The sequence below is a fragment of the Impatiens glandulifera genome, chromosome 4, assembly GCF_907164915.1.
Source record: "Impatiens glandulifera chromosome 4, dImpGla2.1, whole genome shotgun sequence".
Taxonomy (NCBI): Eukaryota; Viridiplantae; Streptophyta; class Magnoliopsida; order Ericales; family Balsaminaceae; genus Impatiens; species Impatiens glandulifera.
In genome coordinates this window covers 2,353,674-2,375,790 of record NC_061865.1, presented here as the reverse complement: position 1 = coordinate 2,375,790, position 22,117 = coordinate 2,353,674, and the positions used below count along the sequence as shown (strand labels likewise).

Sequence of the window (22,117 nt, the reverse complement as noted above, 5' to 3'; positions counted from 1 at the left end):
GTTAGTAATGCTTAGTTAGTTCTACTCCCCAATGATTTTTCTCGTTTTTTGCATTTTGAGTATGAAGTTTTATGGTTTTAGGGTTTTAGTTAGGGTTTAGGGTTAAAATACTTAGTTAGTTCTATTGTTTTTGTTTGAAATGATTTGATCCGAGAAATGTAGTTTAATCTGAATGGTTTGTGAATGGGGGTTGTGGCGTGGGGGTTGTGGCGTGGGGCAGTGGCGGACCCAGAAATATTTTCTCGGGGAGGCCAAATACCTAATAACGTAGCATTTTTTGGCTATCAAATAAATGCATTTTTTAATTAAAATTTTACTCGATAATTACATAAAAATACTAATAAGCACAATTACTAAATTATTCTTGTCCATGAGTCGGTACAAAAGAAGACAAATATCTTCATTACGTTGACTATATTAATCAATCAATTCAAGAAAATTTCCTTTATTTGATGAACTACTTGACTCATCATGTCCTCGAAAAGGTAATCCTTGCCTCAATAGAAAGCGTGTTACATCAAATATTGTCGTTAAACATGTGTGATAATTTATTTCTATATCACGACCATGTGTACGTAAAACGTTTCTCACGTTATGTCTTTGATCTTAAAATGATTCAAATTGAATTCTAGCTTCATTATGACAACTATTTGAAGTTCTCATATGACGATTGAATCTTTCTAATGCTCTTTTCCAATTTTTGTACTCATCTCCTATAAATGTATCATCTACGTTTTCTCTATTTAAAGGTTTGAAAAGATAACACCAAAAACAAAATGATGCATCTTTTGATATGCTATATTCTAACCATGTATATTTGATCAGTAACATTAGACTCATTAGTAGGCTCATTAATTGATTGAGAAGACTCATGCTGGTCATATGATGTAGAAGTACAAATTCGTTTATAGAACATCTTCATTATTCTATATCCTACATAAAATAAATGATTAAAAATAAATATGTGTCACAACCCCTAAATAAAATCTAACCAATACATTTATTTGTTGAAATAATTTAAAATTAATTTAAAATTAAGAAATATAAAATAATATTTTACCCTTATATTTATATAAATTGTTATTTTACCCTTATATTTATAAGTAATTTGTATTATTAATTATATTAAAATTAATAAAATATATATATATATATAACAAAATTATAATATAAATGTAGTTTTAAAATAAATAATAATATTATATGATTTTCATTATTTTATATATAATTTTTTATATTTTAACTTATATAAATAAATTTTATTTATATATTAACTAAATTTTATGTATTATTATAAATATTGTATTTTAGAAGAAAAAAATTGTATAAAATAAAATATTAATAATAATTACTTTTATTTTAGAAAATATTTTTTTGTATAAAATAAAATATTAATAATAATTACTTTAATAAAATTATATTTAAAATTAGAATACTATAATTATGAAATAGTTTATTATAAATAGTGTTGGTATAAAATAAGGTTATAATTAAAGAAATGTTAGAGGCAGATCACCTGACCTCTACTATACATTTCATCTCCAAAACCATTGAGGCAAAGCCTTATTTGATAAACATATATATAATATCTAAAAAGTTTTACCCTGGTTGGGGGAGGCCCGGGCCCTCCAAGGCCCCCCTTGTAGGTCCGCCACTGGCGTGGGGTAGTGCGTGGGTGGGGCGTGGGTGGGGCGTGGATTTAATTGCAATTCAATTGCGTACCACGCAATATGTAAAACAAATTTAATAAATTTATTAATAAGCGGGGATAGCTCAGTTGCGAGAGCGTCAGACTGAAGATCTGAAGATCAGGTGTTCGATCCACCTTCACCGCAAAAGTTTTTTTTCTATTGAAACAAGTTTGTGTTTAAGTAAATTATATAAATGTTTATAAATGTTTTGTTCCATACATAGTGTGCAAATTAGAGTATTCTAAAAGTGTACAAATTAAAATTTAACATTAAAAACTAAAAGAAAAAGTTCTTAGAAAAAAGACAATGAAGAAAAGAAATGCATCATCTCAAAAAATGAAAGAGATCTCATATATCAATTCAAATAGAACAAAATGTTTTAGAAACAACATTAACAATTATTTTTAATAACAACAATACAAATATATTGAAGTATATATGTGACAAAATAATAGCATCAAATAAAACATAAGCCGCTAGCAGAGTTCCTTCTTCCAAAGTATGCCCAAACACAATACACTCTCTTATACATTTATTGTGGACACATTATGCATTAACAAACGAGTGCAAGACAATTTCCAAGCAGAAGAAATCAAAGAATCTTTTAACACCTACCCATTCACTAATTGGTTCATATCAGATAGAACGTCATTAACACTCTTGCAGACCTAGTATTATGAATGAGAAAATCCATTGAAGCACTATCATGACAAAGAGCTAAATGTCTATCATTGTGGAATATGACAATTCCCAGGCAGAATATAAAGAGAATTCAGTTATAACATCCATGAATGGTAAAATGTATTCTTAGACATATTGCCTTTTCCACCCCTCCCTATCAAAGAAGCCAAATATGAGCTACAGAATTAAGTAAAACAGGGGTGTTCCATGGAGCTCTAGAGTATTCGCACTCGGTATATCATATCATCGCAAGTCACATGAATCAAAGGAGCTTCTAACACCTCTTACTCCATTCACTAATTGATTCATAATTTTCCAAACAGTATAAAATTTTCCAGCTAGAACAGAACATTGTTAAAGTCATAGTATTTTGAATGAGAAAATTCATTGGAGCACACCATCAAGACAGAGTCCTAGTATATCATTGAGAAATATAAAATTTTCAAGCTGGAACAAAACACTGTTGCAGTCATAAAATTTTGAATGAGAAAATTCATTGAAGCACACCTTCAAGACAGAGACCTAGGATATCATTGTGAAATATGACATTTACCAGGCAATTCAGTTAAATGCATTCTTAAACATATCTCCTTGTCTAGTTCTCCACCCAAAAAGCCAAATAGTAAAATGAAAAACGAGTTTCATGAAAGTTTCGCAAGTCGTCTAAATTGATACCATAAACCATAATTGGCAATTTTATACTATGTGCTGATAGTACTGAAGACACTTAATCCATATCCATAGATTGAGATCAAACGCCTTCCACTGAATCCGCGTCGCTCTTCAAATCAAGACTCAGATCATTACAATTACTTATATCCAGCGATACCGTTCCTCTCCTCGCAATCTCACCGTGAGGCCATCTTCTATAGAACGGTAACCTAAATATTCAATTCATTAATATTCAATTCCATATAATCAATCGTATCGATTTACTAGCTACTTAATTGATAGACTTCATTTTCTTCAGTACATTCACTTTATTCTCATTTTGTGGTCTCGGTGATGATCCAGTTTGATTGCGATTCGAATTAGAGGTTTTGAAATTGAATCTGAAGGTAAAAAACTTTATTCCTGGTGAAGATCTGAAGGTCAGTTTTAGATAAGGAATCCATTACAGCATAACAACTCTATTTTACCAGGGATGTCACATGGTTTGTTTAAAATTTCCAATAGAAAAATAAAACTTTTGAGGTGAAGGTGGACCAAACACCTGACCTTTAGATCTTCAGTCAAACACTCCCCCAACTAAACTATCCCCGCTTATTAATAAATTTATTAAATTCGTTTTACATATTGCGTGGTATGCAATTGAATTGCAATTAAATCCACGCCCCACCCACGCATTACCACACGCCCCTCGCATAATCCCCACGCCCCACCCCCACGATCCACGCCCCATTCACAAACCATTCAGATTAAATTATATTTCTCGGATCAAAACATTTCAAACCAAAACAATAGAACTAACTAAGCATTTCAACCCTAAACCCTAACTAAAGCCTAAAACCTAAACTAAAACCCTAAAACTATAAAACTTCATACTCAACATGCAAAAATCGGAAAAATAATTGGGGAGTAGAACTAACTAAGCATTACTAACCTCAGTAATGTTGGGCGAACGTCGGGCTTAGCGTCTCCGAGGCTTGGCGATCGTCGGGAGTCGGCCTGTTTGTGATTCCAGAGAGCAACAGCGGCTGGGGCTAGAGCAAGGTCTCCGGGGAGATAGGGGGACGGCGGCTGTGGCTGGTTGGGGCTGAAACAATGTCGTCGGGAAGAGATGGGGAGAAAACGGGAAGGAGAAATGTGGGGAAAAGGAAAAAGAAGTAGAAGAATAAAAAGAAAAAGAAGAAAAAGAAGAAAAAAAAAGGAAAATGTTAGTAAGGGTAAAAAGGGAAAAAAATTATAAAAAAAGTTAAAAATAAAATTTGATATTTTTGAGGTTAAATATGAGAATAGCCTCCGATGATCATTTGATCAAATTTCCCTAGTTGAAGGGATTATTAAAACATTTTCTTGACGACGCTAAGTTAATTTCTTTTTTAATTTACATGTATAATTTATTAATTAAAATATTGAAATAATATTTGTATTAAAAAAATATATAATATTATATTTCAACCGAACAAGAATATTTTAATATTTTAAATTTAATTGTGCAAAAAATAATTGAAAAAAACTCAATATATCACTATTTATAGTGATGTTTTTATAAAAATATAGAAATGACAAGCAAATTTCGATGTTGTCCAGCGGTTAGGATATCTGACTTTCACCCAGGGGAACCGGGTTCGATTCCCGGCATCGAAAATTTTTGTTTTTTCCTTACTAAGTTTGTTCTGTTTTTTTTCCTTACTAAGTTTGTTCAAAGTCATTACATTCTTCCCACATTGAAAAAAAGCATTCATAAGCAAACCTGTCTTCTTTTTTAATAATGTAATCCACAAATAGGTATAATGGAAAAAAAGCCAAAGAATAACATTTTTTTTGTTCCAATAACAAATAATATTGTCTCGCAACAATAAATAACTGATATGATGGATCGATATACACAAATTAGCAAAAATTCACAAACATTCAATACTAATAAAATTATCTACACGCTTAATTTCGTAAGCAAAATAATAACTATATGAACTAATCAATAGGTCGATGCATTAACAGTTTCTTTCCACTAGTATAATAGTAATGTTTATGCACTATTAGAGAAAAACACTACATAATCTACACATAAATCACGTTTGCACTTTGACTTTCGTCGCATATTAAGATCATGTCTTCGATCTTCGATATAGGTTGAAAGAAGGAATCGGCTCCATTGAGAGTCTGTCTAAACAGGTTCGGTTGGAGGGACTAGGGACTATCTGTAGAACATTTTTGTGGCGTTAGACAATCTCTATCATGTTAAATGTACTTCCTTTTTTTAATATACCTCACAATCACATTTATTTTTTTAATTTATTAACTAAAATAACTTTTTTAATATTTTTTTCAAAATAAAAGACATTTTTTCATATTTCAACCGAACAAAATTATTTAAATCTAAGTGTGAAAATAAAGTTGAATAAAAACAATATATCATTGTTCATGGTGAAGTTATTATTAACAAAATAGAAATTTCAATCAAAATCCGATGTCGTCCAGCGGTTAGGATATCTGGCTTTCACCCAGGGGACCCGGGTTCGATTCCCGGCATCGGAATTTGTTTTTTAATCTTTTCTTAGTTCATTAAGTCATGAACTCAAGTTTTTACGACATTAAAAAAAGAATACTAATAAGCTTTACCTTTCTTTGAAATACATCAAGCAATAATAGGAACAATCCATAGGATTAGTACAAAAGTGGTCGATAATTCACATAAACCATGTTCCCCGATTTAACCAGTAATGAACTCTTACAAATAAACATGTCAAGCTTAGTTAGAAATTTTGACGAATTATCATCCCTATCGGGAGGGAAGACCCTAGATTTTAGGTTACCCTATATGCGAAGGAAAGAAGAGAGTTTTTTATGTTTTCAAATAAATAAAATATCTGAATGTTCTATTTAAAATAAACAAATTAAAGGTACCATAATTATCATTTACAAAGATATGTCATTAATCATCATTCTACCCACGTTGAAAAGAAAGCATTCATAAGCCAACATGTCTCTTCTTTTCTAATAAGGTAATCCACAAATATGTATATATAAATGTAATGAAAAGCATCCAAAGAATACCAATTTTTCTCTCCAATAATAAATAATATTGCCTCGCAACAATAAATCACTAGATGGATGGATCAATATACACAATTTAGCAAAAATTCACAAACATTCAATATTAATACTCATCTACACACTTTATTTTGTAACCAAAATAACCATGCCATTTTCGAGATATGAACTAATTGCTCGAGACATTAACGGTGCTTTCCACAATCTAATAGTAATATTTACGCTTCCAGTTCCAAGAGTGAGTAGAGAAAAATACTACATATATATTTACACAGGAATTACGTCTGCACTTTGACTTTCGTCGCACGTCAAGACCATGCCTTCAGCATAGGTTGGGAGAAGGAACCGGCTCCATTGAAAGCCTGTCGAAACAGGTTCGGTTGGAGGGACGATCATTAGAACATTTTCGTGACGTCGGACAATCCCTATCACGCTAACTGTACTTCCTTCTTTAATATATCTGTAAATCACATTTTTATAATTCATCAACTAAAATACTATAATTCTACCTCTTAGTTATATATCAATAACTTTAAAATCTATTTATTTAAAAAAATACTCCCTTTTTACAAATTTCAAAGTGTGCAAAAAAAGGATTGAAAAAAAGTATATATCATTGTTCATGGTGATGTTTTAATGTACAAAATAGCAAAATCAATCAAATTCCGATGTCGTCCAGCGGTTAGGATATCTGGCTTTCACCCAGGGGACCCGGGTTCGATTCCCGGCATCGGAAACTCTTTTTTCTTTTTCTAAGGCTCTTTCGAAGTCATGAGTTCGAGTTTTTACATTGAAAGGGAGGTGTTTTACCCTTTGTGATGTATTTTTTTCTTTCTTTCTAAGGCTAGTTAAAAGACAGGAGTTTGAGCTTTTACGAAGTTAAAAAAATACTAATAGGGAGGGTTTGAGCAATCTTTACCCTTCTTTGAGACGCATCAAGCGATCACCAGTTGAGATGTTGTTATCAGCGAGCCATTGTACAAAAGTGGGCGACAATTCTCGATTCCCCTTATTCACATCAACCACATTCGCCGGTTTAACAAGTACCGAAACCTTAGAACCATAACCTGCCTTAACTAACGCTCTTAATCCAGTTTGAAAGTCTGATATGTAGAAATCAGCAACATATCTCTGTCAAGATAAAAACTTGTTCAGCTTATGAAAAATCGTCAACAATGAATTAAACAACTTACCTCGGCATGTCTACATCCCCACGATAAACATCGTTGTTTAGGATTTTCAGAATTCCCACACAATCCTTTGTACTCGTATAATTCAGTAGAAACATATACACACCTCGATACCTTCTGAAACGATGTCTCGAGAGGAACACTCCCACACGTTACTACCTACATCCATCATTCAAATTATCGACAACAATTCAATACTAGACATGAATTCCATTCACATACAAAATTCAATTACCTATATCATCAATGGATAAAGAATTTTGTTTAAAAAACATGGAAATTAACAATCAAGATAAGAAGGGAAAGATTATATTACCCCAGTAACCTTAACATATTGACCATCAATGGCGCCACGAAGTTCAGCATCTGGGTATCTTTTCAAGAACATCAAAAGACCATTCATCTTCAAACTGCAATTCCAAATCAGTACCATAATAACCAGAGCAAGAATTGCTCCAATCGAGACTAAGATTAAAGGTTTCTTAACAGCCACCATTAAAAACCCACCAACAACCAAGGCCATAACCATCAAAACAACAAAAACCCACATTACAGCTTTAGAAACCTTAAACCTAATCTTCACCTCACTCAATTTCGTCACAGCAGAACCATAAACAACCGGCTTACCATTACCAATTGATCCAGTAGATTCTAGATGACCCGACCGACGACCCACCGACGCTCCAATCGGACCTGACGTAATTAGACCGGTGGGATGAATAGGTCCTGAACCTGAAGATTTAGTTCCTCCTAACGAACCAGAACTTAACCCAGATCGAACGGATCCACTGTTTAGTTGTGAAGAAGAAGATGAACCTCTAGAGGTTTTGAGCGTCGGTGGACCTTGATCTGTATGATAGATGTCGAACATTTTGCATAAGTCGCCGGAATTCTTGATGTTGCCGCCGGTGTATGGAACTGCTCGTGACGCCATTGTTGGTTGGCGTTCCTTGAGCTGTTCGGGTCGGCCTGAGACGTAGAGACCACTGCTTAGCTTGTGAGAAGGGATTCTTGAACCCATTTTTGGAAAAGCTTGAAAAGTAGTGTTTAGATGTACAAGGCGGGGAAGATGCTTTTTTTACAGAGCCAGACGGAGGAAGAAGAAGGAGAGGAGAGAGAGAGAGAGAGAGAGAGAGAGTGTATGTGTGTGCTGGCGTGTAGTCAGTCGGTAGTAGTAGCATTGAAAGGATGTGAAGGATCCAAACTTTTGCGATAATGACCTTTTTATCCTTGCCAAATCATATTGAAAATAATTGAAAAAGGGTAATATTTAATAGTACTTTAATTTATATAAATGATAATTTTATTATTATAACTTTTTTTTTTAAATTAGTCGGGTCGAAAAGTTAATCGTTTTCTAGAGTATATACAAATTCAATAACATATAGGGTCGGCTCTGGGATAAGCTCGGCAAAACAACGGGTTAGAACAGCTTACACCTATGACAACACATTTGTTAAAGAGTAATAAATGTTTTAAATAATTTTACAAACTATTTAACGTAGTTGTTAAGTTTTTTTATTTGATTATGAGTTTAAATCTTATTACTATAATTTTTTAAGCTAAGATTAGGGAAAGTTAATCGTTTTCTAGAGTATATACAAATTCAATAACATATACGATCGACTCTGGATAAGCTCAGCAAGAAAACATGGTAGGACAGCTCACACCCATGACAGCACATTTGTTAAAGAGTAATAAATGTTTAAATAATTTTACAAAACTGTTTAACGTAGTTGTTAAGTTTTTTTTATTTGATTATGAGTTTAAATCTTATTACTATCATTTTTTAAGCTAAAATTAGGGTAGGGAAAAAATTTTGTTCCCCTTAGGTGAAAGCAAGATATCTAACTGTTGAACGACATCAAAATTTTCATTATATTTATTAGTGCTAAGAACGAGAGTTCTATTGAGAGTTCTATTGGTAAACAACATAACGAAATATTATTGTGATTTATAAACTATCAATAAATTGTAAATGTATAATAAGTTGTTAAGGTACTTTTAATGAAAGATATATTTTGTATAAATTAAATTCAGACATGTCATTGTTTACAAAATTAAGTTGGATATTTCAAAATAAATAAGAAGAATAAATATAAGTAATTGATAATTGAAAATTTCAAACATCCCAACTTTAACCATTCAAATAAGTTGAATAATAATATAAAACATATAATCTATAAGAACATTTAACAAATAATTAGCTCAATATGAATTCATAAGATGATTAATATTATGAGTTCGGATTAAGAAAAACCATTTTGTATTATCATTTTTGATCAAATTCTAATTTGATAATTTCCTTTGTATTATGATTATCCTAGTTATTGGGTTTAAGAAATATTGAATAAGTAATGTTTATATAGAACAGAAGTAGAAGTCTTGTCTATTAGCTTACAATATTTAAAAAAAATAAAAAAATTATTATATAAACCCTCTTATATTTCTTTATTTTAATATTTAGAAAACATTAAAACAAATATTCATGGGTAGGTTAGGCAAGAAGTACTACAAGTATTATTATTTATCAACTATGGAAAATAAACTCCATTTGATTCAGCAGAGCTTATTTGATTTTGTTTTATATTTTTTATTATCTTTGAGTTTTATCCAAAAAAAATCCAAAAAAATCTGATGAAATGAGTTATTTGATGATTATAATTAATGTCATAAAGATCTAATTAATAAAAAAAGATGGTAAAAAAACTCAAATCAAACTAGGCGCCTAAGGTTATTGTTAATATGTTATTGTTATGTACTAAATATATAATTAAAAAATCATGTTATTTATGATTATATTTGACATCAAAACTATGTTGTTCATATTAAATTTAATTATGTTGTTATATTTGAAACAGTATAGTTTTCAAATAATTAGTTGAGTTGATGTTGAACTGATCCTTGGACTTAAACATCATTAGATATTCCATATAATCTCTTTTGCTGATTGCTTTTCTAATTATTTCCATTCAATGATTAATTATGTATATAATTAATCACCTTTGAAGCCTTGTTTGGTTATTTTTTTATTATTATAAAAATCTCAATCGTAATACACTATAATTATATCAATTCTCTCTTAAATAACATAACTTAATTCATTAATCAAAATATATAAAAATAAATAAATAATTTTTTATTACAATATTAATACCCTTTAAATAATTTTAAAAAAAAACTTTTCAAAATCAATACCATTTTTTTAATAATCTAAATTTTGTTTCAAAAAGATATAATGAATAAGTCAATTTTTTCTTAGTTCTCACCTAATATATATATATATACACGTTTAAACTCAAAATGTTTGTAGATAGAATTGAACCTGTGATATTTTGGTCTCTTAAGTCGATTCTTAGCTACATTTGCGAGTTATATATATAGTTTAAAAAATTAGACAAAAAAATATATTAACTTAACTCTGATTTATTTTTAAATTTAATCATTGAAATTATGAAATTAAAAAGTAAAATTGGTTTGTATGGACTTTAAAATATAAAAGAAAAATTATAAAAAAAATAAGTAAATTAATATTAGTTTTTCTATTTTTTTAAATTAGAAAAAAAACAACTAATCAATTAAATTTTAAAAAATCAAAAAATTATATCACATTTTTACTTTAGAAAACTTAATTTATTTTCGTTATATACTTTTTAACAGATTTGTCACTATTTACAAGACATAATATATATTATAAAGGTACAAGATTTTTACTTTAATTTAAATATTTAAATAATTTAAATTTATAAAGACTATATATTTTTACTTTAACTTAAACATTTTTAATATTTAAAATTTATAAAGGCTAACTTTAATTTAAATATTTTTAATGTGAATCCATTTTCAAAATTTTAATCTTTTTGAATAATATACCTTTATGAATAGGGTGTTGTTTGGTTAGTATTTAAAAGTTGATTCAAAATTATATATTTTCAATCAAAATTTGAAATTAAAAATTATATGTAGTTTTGAATTCTATGACGATTATATTCTTATCTCAAATTATAAATATATACATTCCCACCAAACAAAAAAAAAATAACTAATCATGTAACCAATGAGTATATATATATATATTCAATTATTCATATATATTAATATATATTATATATATAATATAGAAAGGGTCCCACTCAATTAATCCTTTATGAACTCAAGTATAGAAGGTGGGGTCCATTCAACATGAATCGTCGGTGTTTACTGCTTGGGACACGTTTGGTTTGAAACATTATTTTCAATACAGCTTAGTCATAGTTTTTTTTTTATAAATATTTTCATTTATCTACATTTTAATGTTTTGTCCTTATTATTGTTTTAGAGAAAAAAAAAAAATATATATATATATATATATATATATTTAATAGTTAAATACTTAAATTCATCTAGAAAGTTCCTATAAAAATGATTCAGATACTGAGCATTTGTAATCATTCAGTTCTTACGTGACAGAGAAGCCATTAAAAACTATTTAATACATACATAGGATTATTTGATTCGGTTTATATTTAACTTGTTTGTTCCACTTTATTAATTTGTAAGTTGGATACTATTCAATTTATTTTAATTGTTAATGTTAGATATATATGTTTAATTAAGCTTAAACACTCAGTTTATTTATATTTTATATTTATTTGTAACCAGTTAAATTACAGAATGGTGTTTTGTATAGAGCAATTGAGATTTCGAACAATTTTTTTAAACTTTACAATTTGAAGTTACTTATTATTGAAGTTATATCATCTTTACAATTTAAAATTATTTATTGGTGAGATTATACATAATAGTTTTTTAAACGATATTAATTTATTATTTAAATTACATTTATAAACAAATGAATACAAGATTAATAACACTAATTTATCTATCGAATTTAATAAAAAAAATGAATAAAAATGAGAGTTTTGACCACTAAGATTTAAAGAATGATTAGTCAAAAACATTAATTAAATTCAGTAAAATTAATATACATGTATATATATCATATTTATTCATCGTTATATAATAAAAGCTAACTAGGTTTGAAATCATAACTCAAAACATTATTTTTTATAATTTTAACAAAATTTTAATTGAACATGTCCTTAGTTTATAATAATATTTAATAAATATATATAATTATATATATTTAAATATTAATCATTTTTTCAATATATATTATGAATAGTTTAATTTTTGAAAACTTAATATTTTCATTAGTCTATAATTATTTTAAAATGATACCTATAATAAAACAATGAGAATATTTTATTCACATAAACATATAAGCTAGTAAAAAATAATATGATGAGAAAAAAAATGGTACACAAAATAAAAATAAGAATAAAATCACAAATACCTTATCAAAAATTATTTATAAGCTAGTAAATCTTAAAAATGAATATTAACTTTTCAATTATTTTTTTTAATAAAAAAATATATAAAACGTTATAATAATAATATTATAAATAAAACGTATTAAAGATCATAAAAGATTCACGTGTTTTGTCGACGAAATAGTATAATGTAAAATAATTGAATTATTACCCAAAAATTTAGGTTCTTGTCGTCTTAATTAATTATTTTTTAACAACTATTCTTATTTATCTAAAAATAATAATAATTCAAATATCATAAATTTTTAATAAGAGTTAGTCTCAATATGAATACTACAACCAATGCTATTTTTGTGTTTCTTTATTCTCCTTTATTTTATTTTATTTTTTTTTTGCTAGAACATTCATTCATTACTCATTTTGCATCAAACTTTTAATGAAAAGAAAATTGTGTTAGCATCATGTTTTTATTTGTAATTATTTAATTTATCAACCAAACACTTAAAATTTTAATTTGAAGTTTAAAAATAATAAAATAATAATTGAATTAATTACTGACCTAAATAACTTGCTCTCTTCACTTTTTTTTAAGCTTTATAATATTTCAAATCACCCAACAGCAAACAAGCTTGATTGATTTGGAATCCAATATTATATTATAATTAACTAAAGATATTTATTTAAAGGATTTTGGCGTTTAGCCCTAACCATAAACATAAATACAAAACTTACAATCTGAGAAAATTGAAAGAAAATACTTTGGGTAATTTGTTCATTTGTCTTTTTTTATCATGTTCAAACAAAAAGTGTTCTTTTATTTATAAATTTATTTTCTCTAACCTCTCACTTTCTAGCCTAATTGATTTTTAATTTTTTTTCAAGTACTTTTGGAAAAAAAAATGAGTGATGTGTCTTATTATTTATTTGTAAAATTAACATGGTACAATCTCATAACTCCATTAGACACCAATTAAAAAATAGTGCATACTTTTCAAAGTAAATGAATCAAATCAAAGATAATTGAAAATTTGTAGTATTAATAATTTAAACCCAACTTATAACTAATAATTAATGACAATAAGAAATCAAAAGTTAAAATTCATTAAAATCAGTATATTAACTAGTAGGAATGTGTTCAACTTTCTTTTTTGGGATTTAGTTCTTTTCCAACTATCAACCTCGATCTCTTTTAATTTGTTTTAGGTATTACCAAACCTAACATAGTCTTTATCACTAAAGCACCCAAGACAAAGCCTTAGGTAAGTCAATCCGGCCAGAGACGTATTCGTTGACAAAACCGCAGTAGAAAATTAGACATTTCAATAGAGCGTAGGCAAACTATACTAATCAACGAGAAAGAAGCCCTACTCAATACTTTCGAATACACCACAAGATCGAACTGCACTCATGCCTCTCCCGCATCAAGTTGAAAAGATGAACTCTATATATAGTCGACTACTCGACTCCATATACTTCTCACAACAAATTAATCTAAAAAACGTTATAATAATCGCTACGATCACTATAAATATGTGGATTTCTTTTATCAAATTTATTTTAATTTTATAGACTTATAATCTATATATATGTTATGCTTTTGTATATAGTTTAGGGAGTTGTTTATATAAAGAAAGGTGTATAGTATTTTGATAAATAAAAGAAACATAACAAATTTGGTCCATTCATTTCATGTGAGATTGTCATCAAATTTGTGCCTCAACCTCCATTGTGGCATGCTACCAAACGCCTTTAATGGAGTAATGTGCACCACCCATAACTAGTTTTTTATATATGATTATTATTGATTTCATATATATTTTACATTTATTTAATTTAATTTTTCATAATACATAGAATATTAAAAAAATGCTTAAATCATACACATCTGCACACCAATTTCTTTATATTGTTGTGATTTGTGCATTTAGTAGGAATGAAATGAAATTTATAAGAAAATATATATTAGAAATTAGTTAAATGTTGAACTAAAGATGAACAAATCATCAACATCATATTTGAAGCAATTTGCTTGTTTTAGCCTAGGTAGTTTTGCTTTATGAATAAACCATCCTTCAACAATCTTTATTTGTTTTTAATAAAAATAAATTAATTATTGTTAATTCAAATAAAAAGTTATATATAAAAATAATAATTTGAATTGATAAGATCTAACTGTCGTACTGTTGAGTTATGGAACCTACACTTATAATAAACTCTACATTATTAATGAGAGTTTATTGAGTTTTTTTTTTTTTTTATTTTGGGCTTGGGCCTGACCAAAGTTATTTAGGTTTATTACCTAAATGTTTACCATATAAATATGTGATTATTAAGGGTTTATATTGTTAAGACATAATTCTATAGAGATAAAGTGTGAGTTAAAAACTCTGTATTCCGTCTTCTTTTTCATAGTGAAATCTGGTAGTGGCTGAAGTGGACGTAGTTCAATTTGAGTGAACCACTATAAATCTGTGTTTTCTTGTATTCTTCTTTCTTGCATTTTTACAGATTATTTCAAACAGGTCGGATTTGGGAGATACAAATCCTAACCCATACTTTTTTTAGGATAACTCAACAAAAATAAAAAATTATTGAGTTCAATAACAATAAGGGACGAAATAAACTAAGTAGAGCAAATTAATTAAATAGTATCAATTAAATCAGATAAATAAATTGGTATAGTATCCTCTCTTCTAGTTTAACGACAACAATAGGTGAATATTAAACCTAAAGTCCTGAGTTTGAGCCCGTCAGGTGACATCTTCTGCGCCATCTGTTGCCACATATTTTTTCCCCCAAAATAAATTGGTATAATATATATAAGTGTTTTATCACCCAATTCAATCCAAATGTCCTCTATTATAGTCTAGTGACACAAGAGATAACATATGTTAGACTATCTCTAACCTTCTGAGGTCCTGAGTTCGAGCCTTCGTCGGACGACAAGTTCTGTGTCTGGTTAAATTGTTAAGTGTATTTGAGGGTTATGTGTTTAACCCGCGGGAATTAATCACGCTATATAGGAGAAGCGCAACCCAGCGTTATAAAAAAAAATCAATCAAAATAAGCTAGCCACTTTGAACCCTGTTTATTTGTATTTATATTTGAATACCCTGTTTATTTGTATTTATATTTGAATGAAATTGGGCTTTGAGAATGGACAGATAATAGACATGAAGATAGCCTGGATCTTTGTTTCTGAACTAATAAAAGGGGAACATTTTTAAATTAAAAAAAAAAAATATTTTGGATGTGATAAGAGGATTATTTATACTAAAATCCAAATAACCACCACATATATGAAAACTCATAACTAAAACTAAGTGTTAAAATATTTAATCTTGAGCTGATCAATTATTTGTCAAAATCAGTTAGCATGCAAATTATTCAATACCTTTGATTTTTTGGTATTATAGTATTCAATAATCTCGTCTATCATTTTTTAAAAAATATTTTCTTATTCATTATTCTCATCTATAATTTTAATTTCTTATAAATTTATATTTCACTTATTGTTTTGATTTTCTTTTGTTATATAGAGGTTACATCTAAAATTATAAGTCCAAGACAACACATTATTTTTGAATTTGATGATTATAATCATGTAACAAAAAATTTATCAAATAACCGGATATGGAATGACTTTTAACTATAGGTATAAGCAAAATTGAAAAAAATTGTACCAAACCAACCATAATTATATGCGACCGAATCGAGTTCTAATGGTAAACTCTCGTCGATTCAGTTAACGATTTAAATAATAAAAACGGATGATTTAATTGATTGTATATTATATTTATAATTGTAATTTTTCAACAATTAAATTGATAAGCCGACCGAACCGATCAGTTAGCATGCGAAATAATGCTCTCGGGGGATAAGATTATATTTTGCCCCTATGCCACTTCTCTTTCTCCTTCCTCCCTTCTCTGCGTTGCGAATCATTGTGATCAGCTTGCTGGAATACCGAGGAACAAACTGCGTTGCTATGCTCATGCGTCTGCTAGGTGTATGTTACTTAACTTAACCGTCAAGTATGCTAACATGATTTAGTCCGTGGGGTTGCAAGTATGAACCTTTACTGTTTGTTAAAATGCTTCAGAGAAGAATGTTGGATTCTATATAATTGATTTTTTTACTACAGGATGATATCGGGTTTGTTTGAGAGACACCTTCATACCATAAGGCATAAAGTATAGAAATCTTAGAAGAACTTTTCGGTAAAAATAAAACGAACTCAACCGCTTACCCTTAGTGTTAACCTATAATATATCAAATTAAAAATAAATAAAATTCAGTTGAGTGAATTAATATAGATGAATTTCCATTCAAATATTATTTACAATGATATCAAACCAAATATAGGATTGAACATGCCTACTAAGACAACTAAAGACCACAAAAATAAGGGATTGGGCTATAAACTAACCCTTTTTTTTTTCTTTCTAAAAACAATAAAAAATGATCATTCCACAATTTTATAATAACATGCTTATTAATATTTTCAAAGGGCTAACTATTAAGAGCCAAAGCCAACAACCCGACTCTGCCCCGACTCAAATTCTTCTTACAATTACAACCCGACGAAACAAAATCCACCGGTTCAAACCCGACCCATCTCCTCTTCAATGCCACGGTCGAATCCGATCCACTTTCTATCGGAAACTCATTCACGGTTCGTCTGAACCCACTGAACCACTTGGCTTGTTGATAGCCATGTCTTCGCCAAGGTGGCATTGACATATCCATTTTGTTCAAAGAATCCTTCATTCCTTTAAACATCAATCTAACAATCTTCTTCAAATCTTCCGCCTTTCCCACGAATATAGAAGGAAATAGATCCAATAACGAACTATAGAATTTCGTTGGACGGGCTATCGCGAATTCGTTCACAAGATTGATTTCTATTATGTAACGTTGTTCACGATCATTGTTCGATTCTTTTATGTCTATGTATTCGTATGATCCTGATGGGTATTTCCCAGTTTTTTCCCATTTCGATTTGCATAGACCTGTTTTTCACATAAATTATTAGTCACAAATTAAATTAAGATCAATGTAGTAATTATAGAGATGTTTTTTTAATGTAGAAATGTACGAATATTTTTAGGTTCCGGGTGATATAAAGGTCAAAACCTAAAATTATTCAAAGAAATTATTAATTAGGATTCAAAATTTCCTAGTCAATAAAAAAATAAAAAATGAAAAAAATGGTTAAGACATAGGGTAATGTATTTTTGAATTTAGGTCACCAATTTTACTTAATTAATAAACGTGTTAAAATTGGATCAACTAGAAAAGACCCAAAATATTGTCTATAATCTTTTTAAAACCGAATTAGTTTAAAAAGACATAAAAAGTTTATTCTAGAAAATTTGATTTTGACACGAATTATTAAACCGGTTAGACAAATCTGTTAGTTTGTCTACCCGATTTTTCGGCCCTCGTTTAAATGAAAATTAGAAACAAGATTGAAGCAATAATAAAATACCTGCATCAAATCCACTATGACGCAATTTGATCATCAACCCACGTTTCTCTTCTTCTTTAAAACAATCACCATAAACCCTTTCAACCTCTGCCCTAATATTTTTCTTCATTTCATCATCTTCTTCATTATATCCCAATAACTTCTCAAGTTCCTCCTTCATTTCCAAATAGGAATCACAAATCTCCAATTCATCTTCAACATTCCTTTCAGGTTCTTCTTTTCCATATTCCCTCTCCATAAAAGAATCCACCAAGTCGGAGAGATTCATCAACTCTTCCTCCTCCGGCGAGTGCTCGCTCCCACTACTTTCCGAGAATCTCGCACGCGCCACCTCCTCCTCAAACGCCGCCGCCACCCTCTTAAATCTCACCGGAATCTTGTTTGCCATTATTTGTTTTGAATTAAGAAGTACTATCATAACACCCACCAATTAAACACCAATTCAATTCAAAGTGATTATAGGAACTTTGTAAGTTTAATATATATATAAATAAGGAAGAAATGAATGAGGACGATTATACGTTCATATTCATTGTTGGTTTCTCTTTTCTACTTATAAAACGTCTCAATTAATTCTATTTGGTTCACGTGTGATTCATTTTATTATTGACTTCAACTTAATCACTCAAATATAATAATAATTAATAAGATACAAACACATATTCTCACTATAGATAATATACATTTATAACTTAATTAATACTTATTAAATTTATAATTTGAAAGAAGATATATTTCAATTAGTCATGAAATTAATTAATTATGAGATTTAGACAATTATATTTATAAAGTCAATTAGTCTATGTCAATTTGAATTAGGGATGATTATTTATTTATTTTAAAATTGGTTTTATTATAACCCTATATTATTGGGTTTGAAAGAAATTGTTAAATTTTTAATAATAGTAGTGGCCTAATGCATATACTTCATAATTCTATTATTATTATTATTATTATTATTAGCTTCGTTTTGAAAATGTGATAGAGTCCGTCGATTAGTTAATTGTTTTTCAAGAGAATTTATGAGCTCGATAATCAATTAAGTAATATTTTTTTTTATTTTTTTCTTTTCATTTCATGCTTTGTCATTTTGTTTAAATTATTTTTATAAAATATTATGTAGGTTAATTTGATAACTTTATGAGTATATAATAATTTATTTTTAATATTTTATAAACTGATTTTAATTAATTATATTATTAATCAAACAAAATTAATTATAAAATTAAATATAATAAAAATTTCAAACAACTTTTTATAATTAACAAGGATAAAATTGATTAGTACAATATCATAAATTTAATTAATAAATTTTGGTTATTTGAATACACACTATAAATATATCATTTTTTTGTCATATCAAAACTCTATATAATTTTGTTGATCAAATATTTGTCATGTATAGATGTTGGACATAGAATTGAAAACTCACCCTTTAACATAATGTTATTTTAATATTAATTTTGTGTATATGATATATATAATCACAAAAGTTGATTTTACTAATTCATAATTTTGCATTGTATTAAAAAGAAAAAACATCATTTACATATATATAGTTAATTATCATCCTTTATTCTATAAATATTCCTAACATATGGCAAGAATCAATGCAACCGTTGGTCATGAAGTACAAATTAACCTTTTTTTTATTTCTTTTTTTTAACTTTTTAAAAAAATAAAAAAATAAATTCACTGGACGTCGCGAATCGACGCTGTTTGTGGAGATCTAGTTATAAATGTGTCCAGGTACAGTGAACCTGTAAAATGTGTCCAGGTACAATAATGAATTAGTGAGATTAGTCCAGATTCACTATTATTTGGACTTAACCAAAATATTTAATATATGTTCTATGAATCTTCAAAATATACCAAGAAATTATACTGTATTTCTATAAACAGTTAATATTGCAAATAATTAATTATGACATTATTGTGCAAAACCATGAAAACATTGAGTTGATAAAGAATATTGTTCATATTAGGAATCTAAATGTTTATACATTTTATATAGTTAACCAAAGAATAAATTATAAAAACAAATTAAAGGGATGGATCAATTACTTACATCGATCTTGTCTTGAATCTTTATTTAACTTCTTAGGATATTGATATTATTATATATTTTCTGTTTAATTTATAATAACACATTTCATAACTATTCTTATTGTTTTTAATATATATATATGAACCGATTTAAAAAAGAAAAAAAGAAAAAAAAAAGTCATATTCTTTCATATGACCTAAATCCTAATCGAGACTAATTAAGCCAATTATGGGTGCTTTCTAATTATATATAAAGTTCTTCTCTTATAAAATAAGCATCTAAAACATTTTGTTAGACAGACTATTTCATTAAAAAAAAAAGGTAAAAGAGTTTGTTTGATATAATTTTATTATTATTTTACTTAAAATTCAAACTTCCTATTATACCTATCATTTTGAACTATTAAATCACTTAATTTATTAATCAAAATATTAATATTAATATATATGTATATTTTCATCTAAACATGTAAAAAATATTAATAATTTAGTTATACTAAATTTAATATCCATAACTAACTCTATATGGAAACAAATTGGGTGGATTCAATTAGTCAACATATATTTTAAAAAATTTTAACCATCATTAGTACTTATAGAATGACACATAACATGTATACAAAGAAATTTGACAATTTAAGTTAAAAAAAAAAAAGCTATAGCATCACCCTTCATCTATCTAAAAGACCACAATTTAAGGGAAAAAAAATTATAAGTTATCCTCATTTGTCTAAAAGAAATATCCAAATTTTCCTTCTAAAAGAAAACCCATTTTAAAGCTACAAAGAAGCTCACATAGAGATCAATCAATCCATCCTACAAAAAGAACAAAAATTTGATAGCATCAAATTAAACTCTAACTAAAAAATAATAAATAATTACTCAAAACCGTAAATAATGATCAACGTAAATAGCATGCAGTTTGGACGACGTAATTCCCAAACTCATTTGTGGCAACTTCCATTAGTTTCTCTGAGTCCAACATAAGTTCTAGGATGAGGTGTTTAATCTCTCAAGAATTAGGTGACTTGAGGCACATCTCTACAAGATGGCTTCTCGATTTCGTAGTTGACAATGTAACATAATAGTCATAGAGACAATCACTTATCATTTCGCAAATGGCTTCATCTTGCAACATCATAACTTGTTGCAAAATAAAGATCTTAAGACTGAGATAAACGAGGAGGAATTAGTTAATTACAACACTAAAAACAAATTTAAGTTGGTATTTATAAAACTAGGCTAGTATATATTATATAGCCGAATGAATTATGAGCGAGGAAAAGTAATTCTCTCGCAATGTGATATAGAAGAGTGTCTAGTAAAGAATTCTTTATAAAGTTGATAAGAACAGATTAAGTTGGTTGCCAATTCAATAAGATTGTCATTTAGAGCTAAAAATAATAAATAAAAGATACAACAACAAATCATAAAATTATCAAACAAGGTTAGAAGAATTTACATCAAAAGTACATACATACATCAATAGTGGTATGATCGGCTACCATTCTCCATTAGCTTCACTAATAGAACATGATCGTCTTGGCTCCTATATATAAGCTTAATAATGCTTCGGACAGCTAGATTGATCATTATCCATATCGCAAATCAATTTTAACTATTCCAAATATATGAAGCCGAAATCTCGATATTCTTGTTTGTTGTATATGTTGATACAGCCTCGTAACTTTGGATCGATTTGAAAGCCTTGAAGGTATATCTTATGCGTGACTTGAAGATATTTTTATAGTTAATGAATAATAATAAAATTTTAAATTAATTAAAAAAAAATTCAAATAAACAAAATCCAACATTATTGCAGTCACCCTCTTTAATAATTATTTTTGTTTAGTGGTTATAACTTATTTGAAATATATATTTTTAAATAATTTGAATCAAAACAAATCATAAAAACTGATCAATTTTTTCTTCCATTTTTCATCCACTTTTTACACCTACAAAAAAAATCATATAATTTTATCATATTTT

At 28.1% G+C, this 22,117-nt stretch overlaps 2 protein-coding genes and 3 non-coding genes across 5 annotated transcripts; 3 read left to right on the top strand and 2 right to left on the bottom strand.

Annotated features, from left to right (window-relative positions):
- Positions 1-1,762: 1,762 nt before the first annotated feature.
- On the top strand, positions 1,763-1,835 carry TRNAF-GAA. Its single transcript has one exon. It is a non-coding gene; the product is annotated as a tRNA-Phe (tRNA).
- Positions 1,836-5,501: 3,666 nt separating this feature from the next.
- On the top strand, positions 5,502-5,573 carry TRNAE-UUC. Its single transcript has one exon. It is a non-coding gene; the product is annotated as a tRNA-Glu (tRNA).
- Positions 5,574-6,102: 529 nt separating this feature from the next.
- Positions 6,103-8,419, bottom strand: LOC124936112 (uncharacterized membrane protein At1g16860-like). Its single transcript, XM_047476574.1, has 4 exons — positions 7,596-8,419; positions 7,283-7,438; positions 7,009-7,220; positions 6,103-6,549 (listed from the first exon to the last, which is right to left on the bottom strand). Exons 1-4 carry the CDS (start codon positions 8,298-8,300, stop codon positions 6,357-6,359), a joined length of 1,266 nt encoding a protein of 421 aa, XP_047332530.1. The 5' UTR covers positions 8,301-8,419; the 3' UTR covers positions 6,103-6,356.
- TRNAE-UUC lies at positions 6,754-6,825 on the top strand. Its single transcript has one exon. It is a non-coding gene; the product is annotated as a tRNA-Glu (tRNA).
- An 8,644-nt stretch (positions 8,420-17,063) lies between the features above and the next one.
- LOC124933795 lies at positions 17,064-18,470 on the bottom strand. The gene is made up of 2 exons (XM_047474238.1): positions 18,083-18,470; positions 17,064-17,603 (listed from the first exon to the last, which is right to left on the bottom strand). The coding sequence occupies exons 1-2, from the start codon at positions 18,468-18,470 to the stop codon at positions 17,104-17,106; spliced, it is 888 nt and encodes a 295-aa protein (XP_047330194.1). The 3' UTR covers positions 17,064-17,103.
- Between the last annotated feature and the right edge of the window lie 3,647 nt (positions 18,471-22,117).

What these genes read in the sequence shown, in the direction of transcription:
- LOC124933795 (XM_047474238.1), bottom strand. Translation starts at nt 18,470, where the DNA reads ATGGCAAACAAGATTCCGGTGAGATTTAAGAGGGTGGCGGCGGCGTTT. An exon ending in TCATAGTGGATTTGATGCAG is followed by an intron (nt 17,604 to 18,082) that starts GTATTTTATTAT and finishes TGTGAAAAACAG; the next exon opens with GTCTATGCAAATCGAAATGG.
- LOC124936112 (XM_047476574.1), bottom strand. Translation starts at nt 8,300, where the DNA reads ATGGGTTCAAGAATCCCTTCTCACAAGCTAAGCAGTGGTCTCTACGTC. An exon ending in AATATGTTAAGGTTACTGGG is followed by an intron (nt 7,439 to 7,595) that starts GTAATATAATCT and finishes TGATGGATGTAG; the next exon opens with GTAGTAACGTGTGGGAGTGT. An exon ending in TTGATGCGTCTCAAAGAAGG is followed by an intron (nt 6,550 to 7,008) that starts GTAAAGATTGCT and finishes TGTGATTTACAG; the next exon opens with ATATATTAAAGAAGGAAGTA.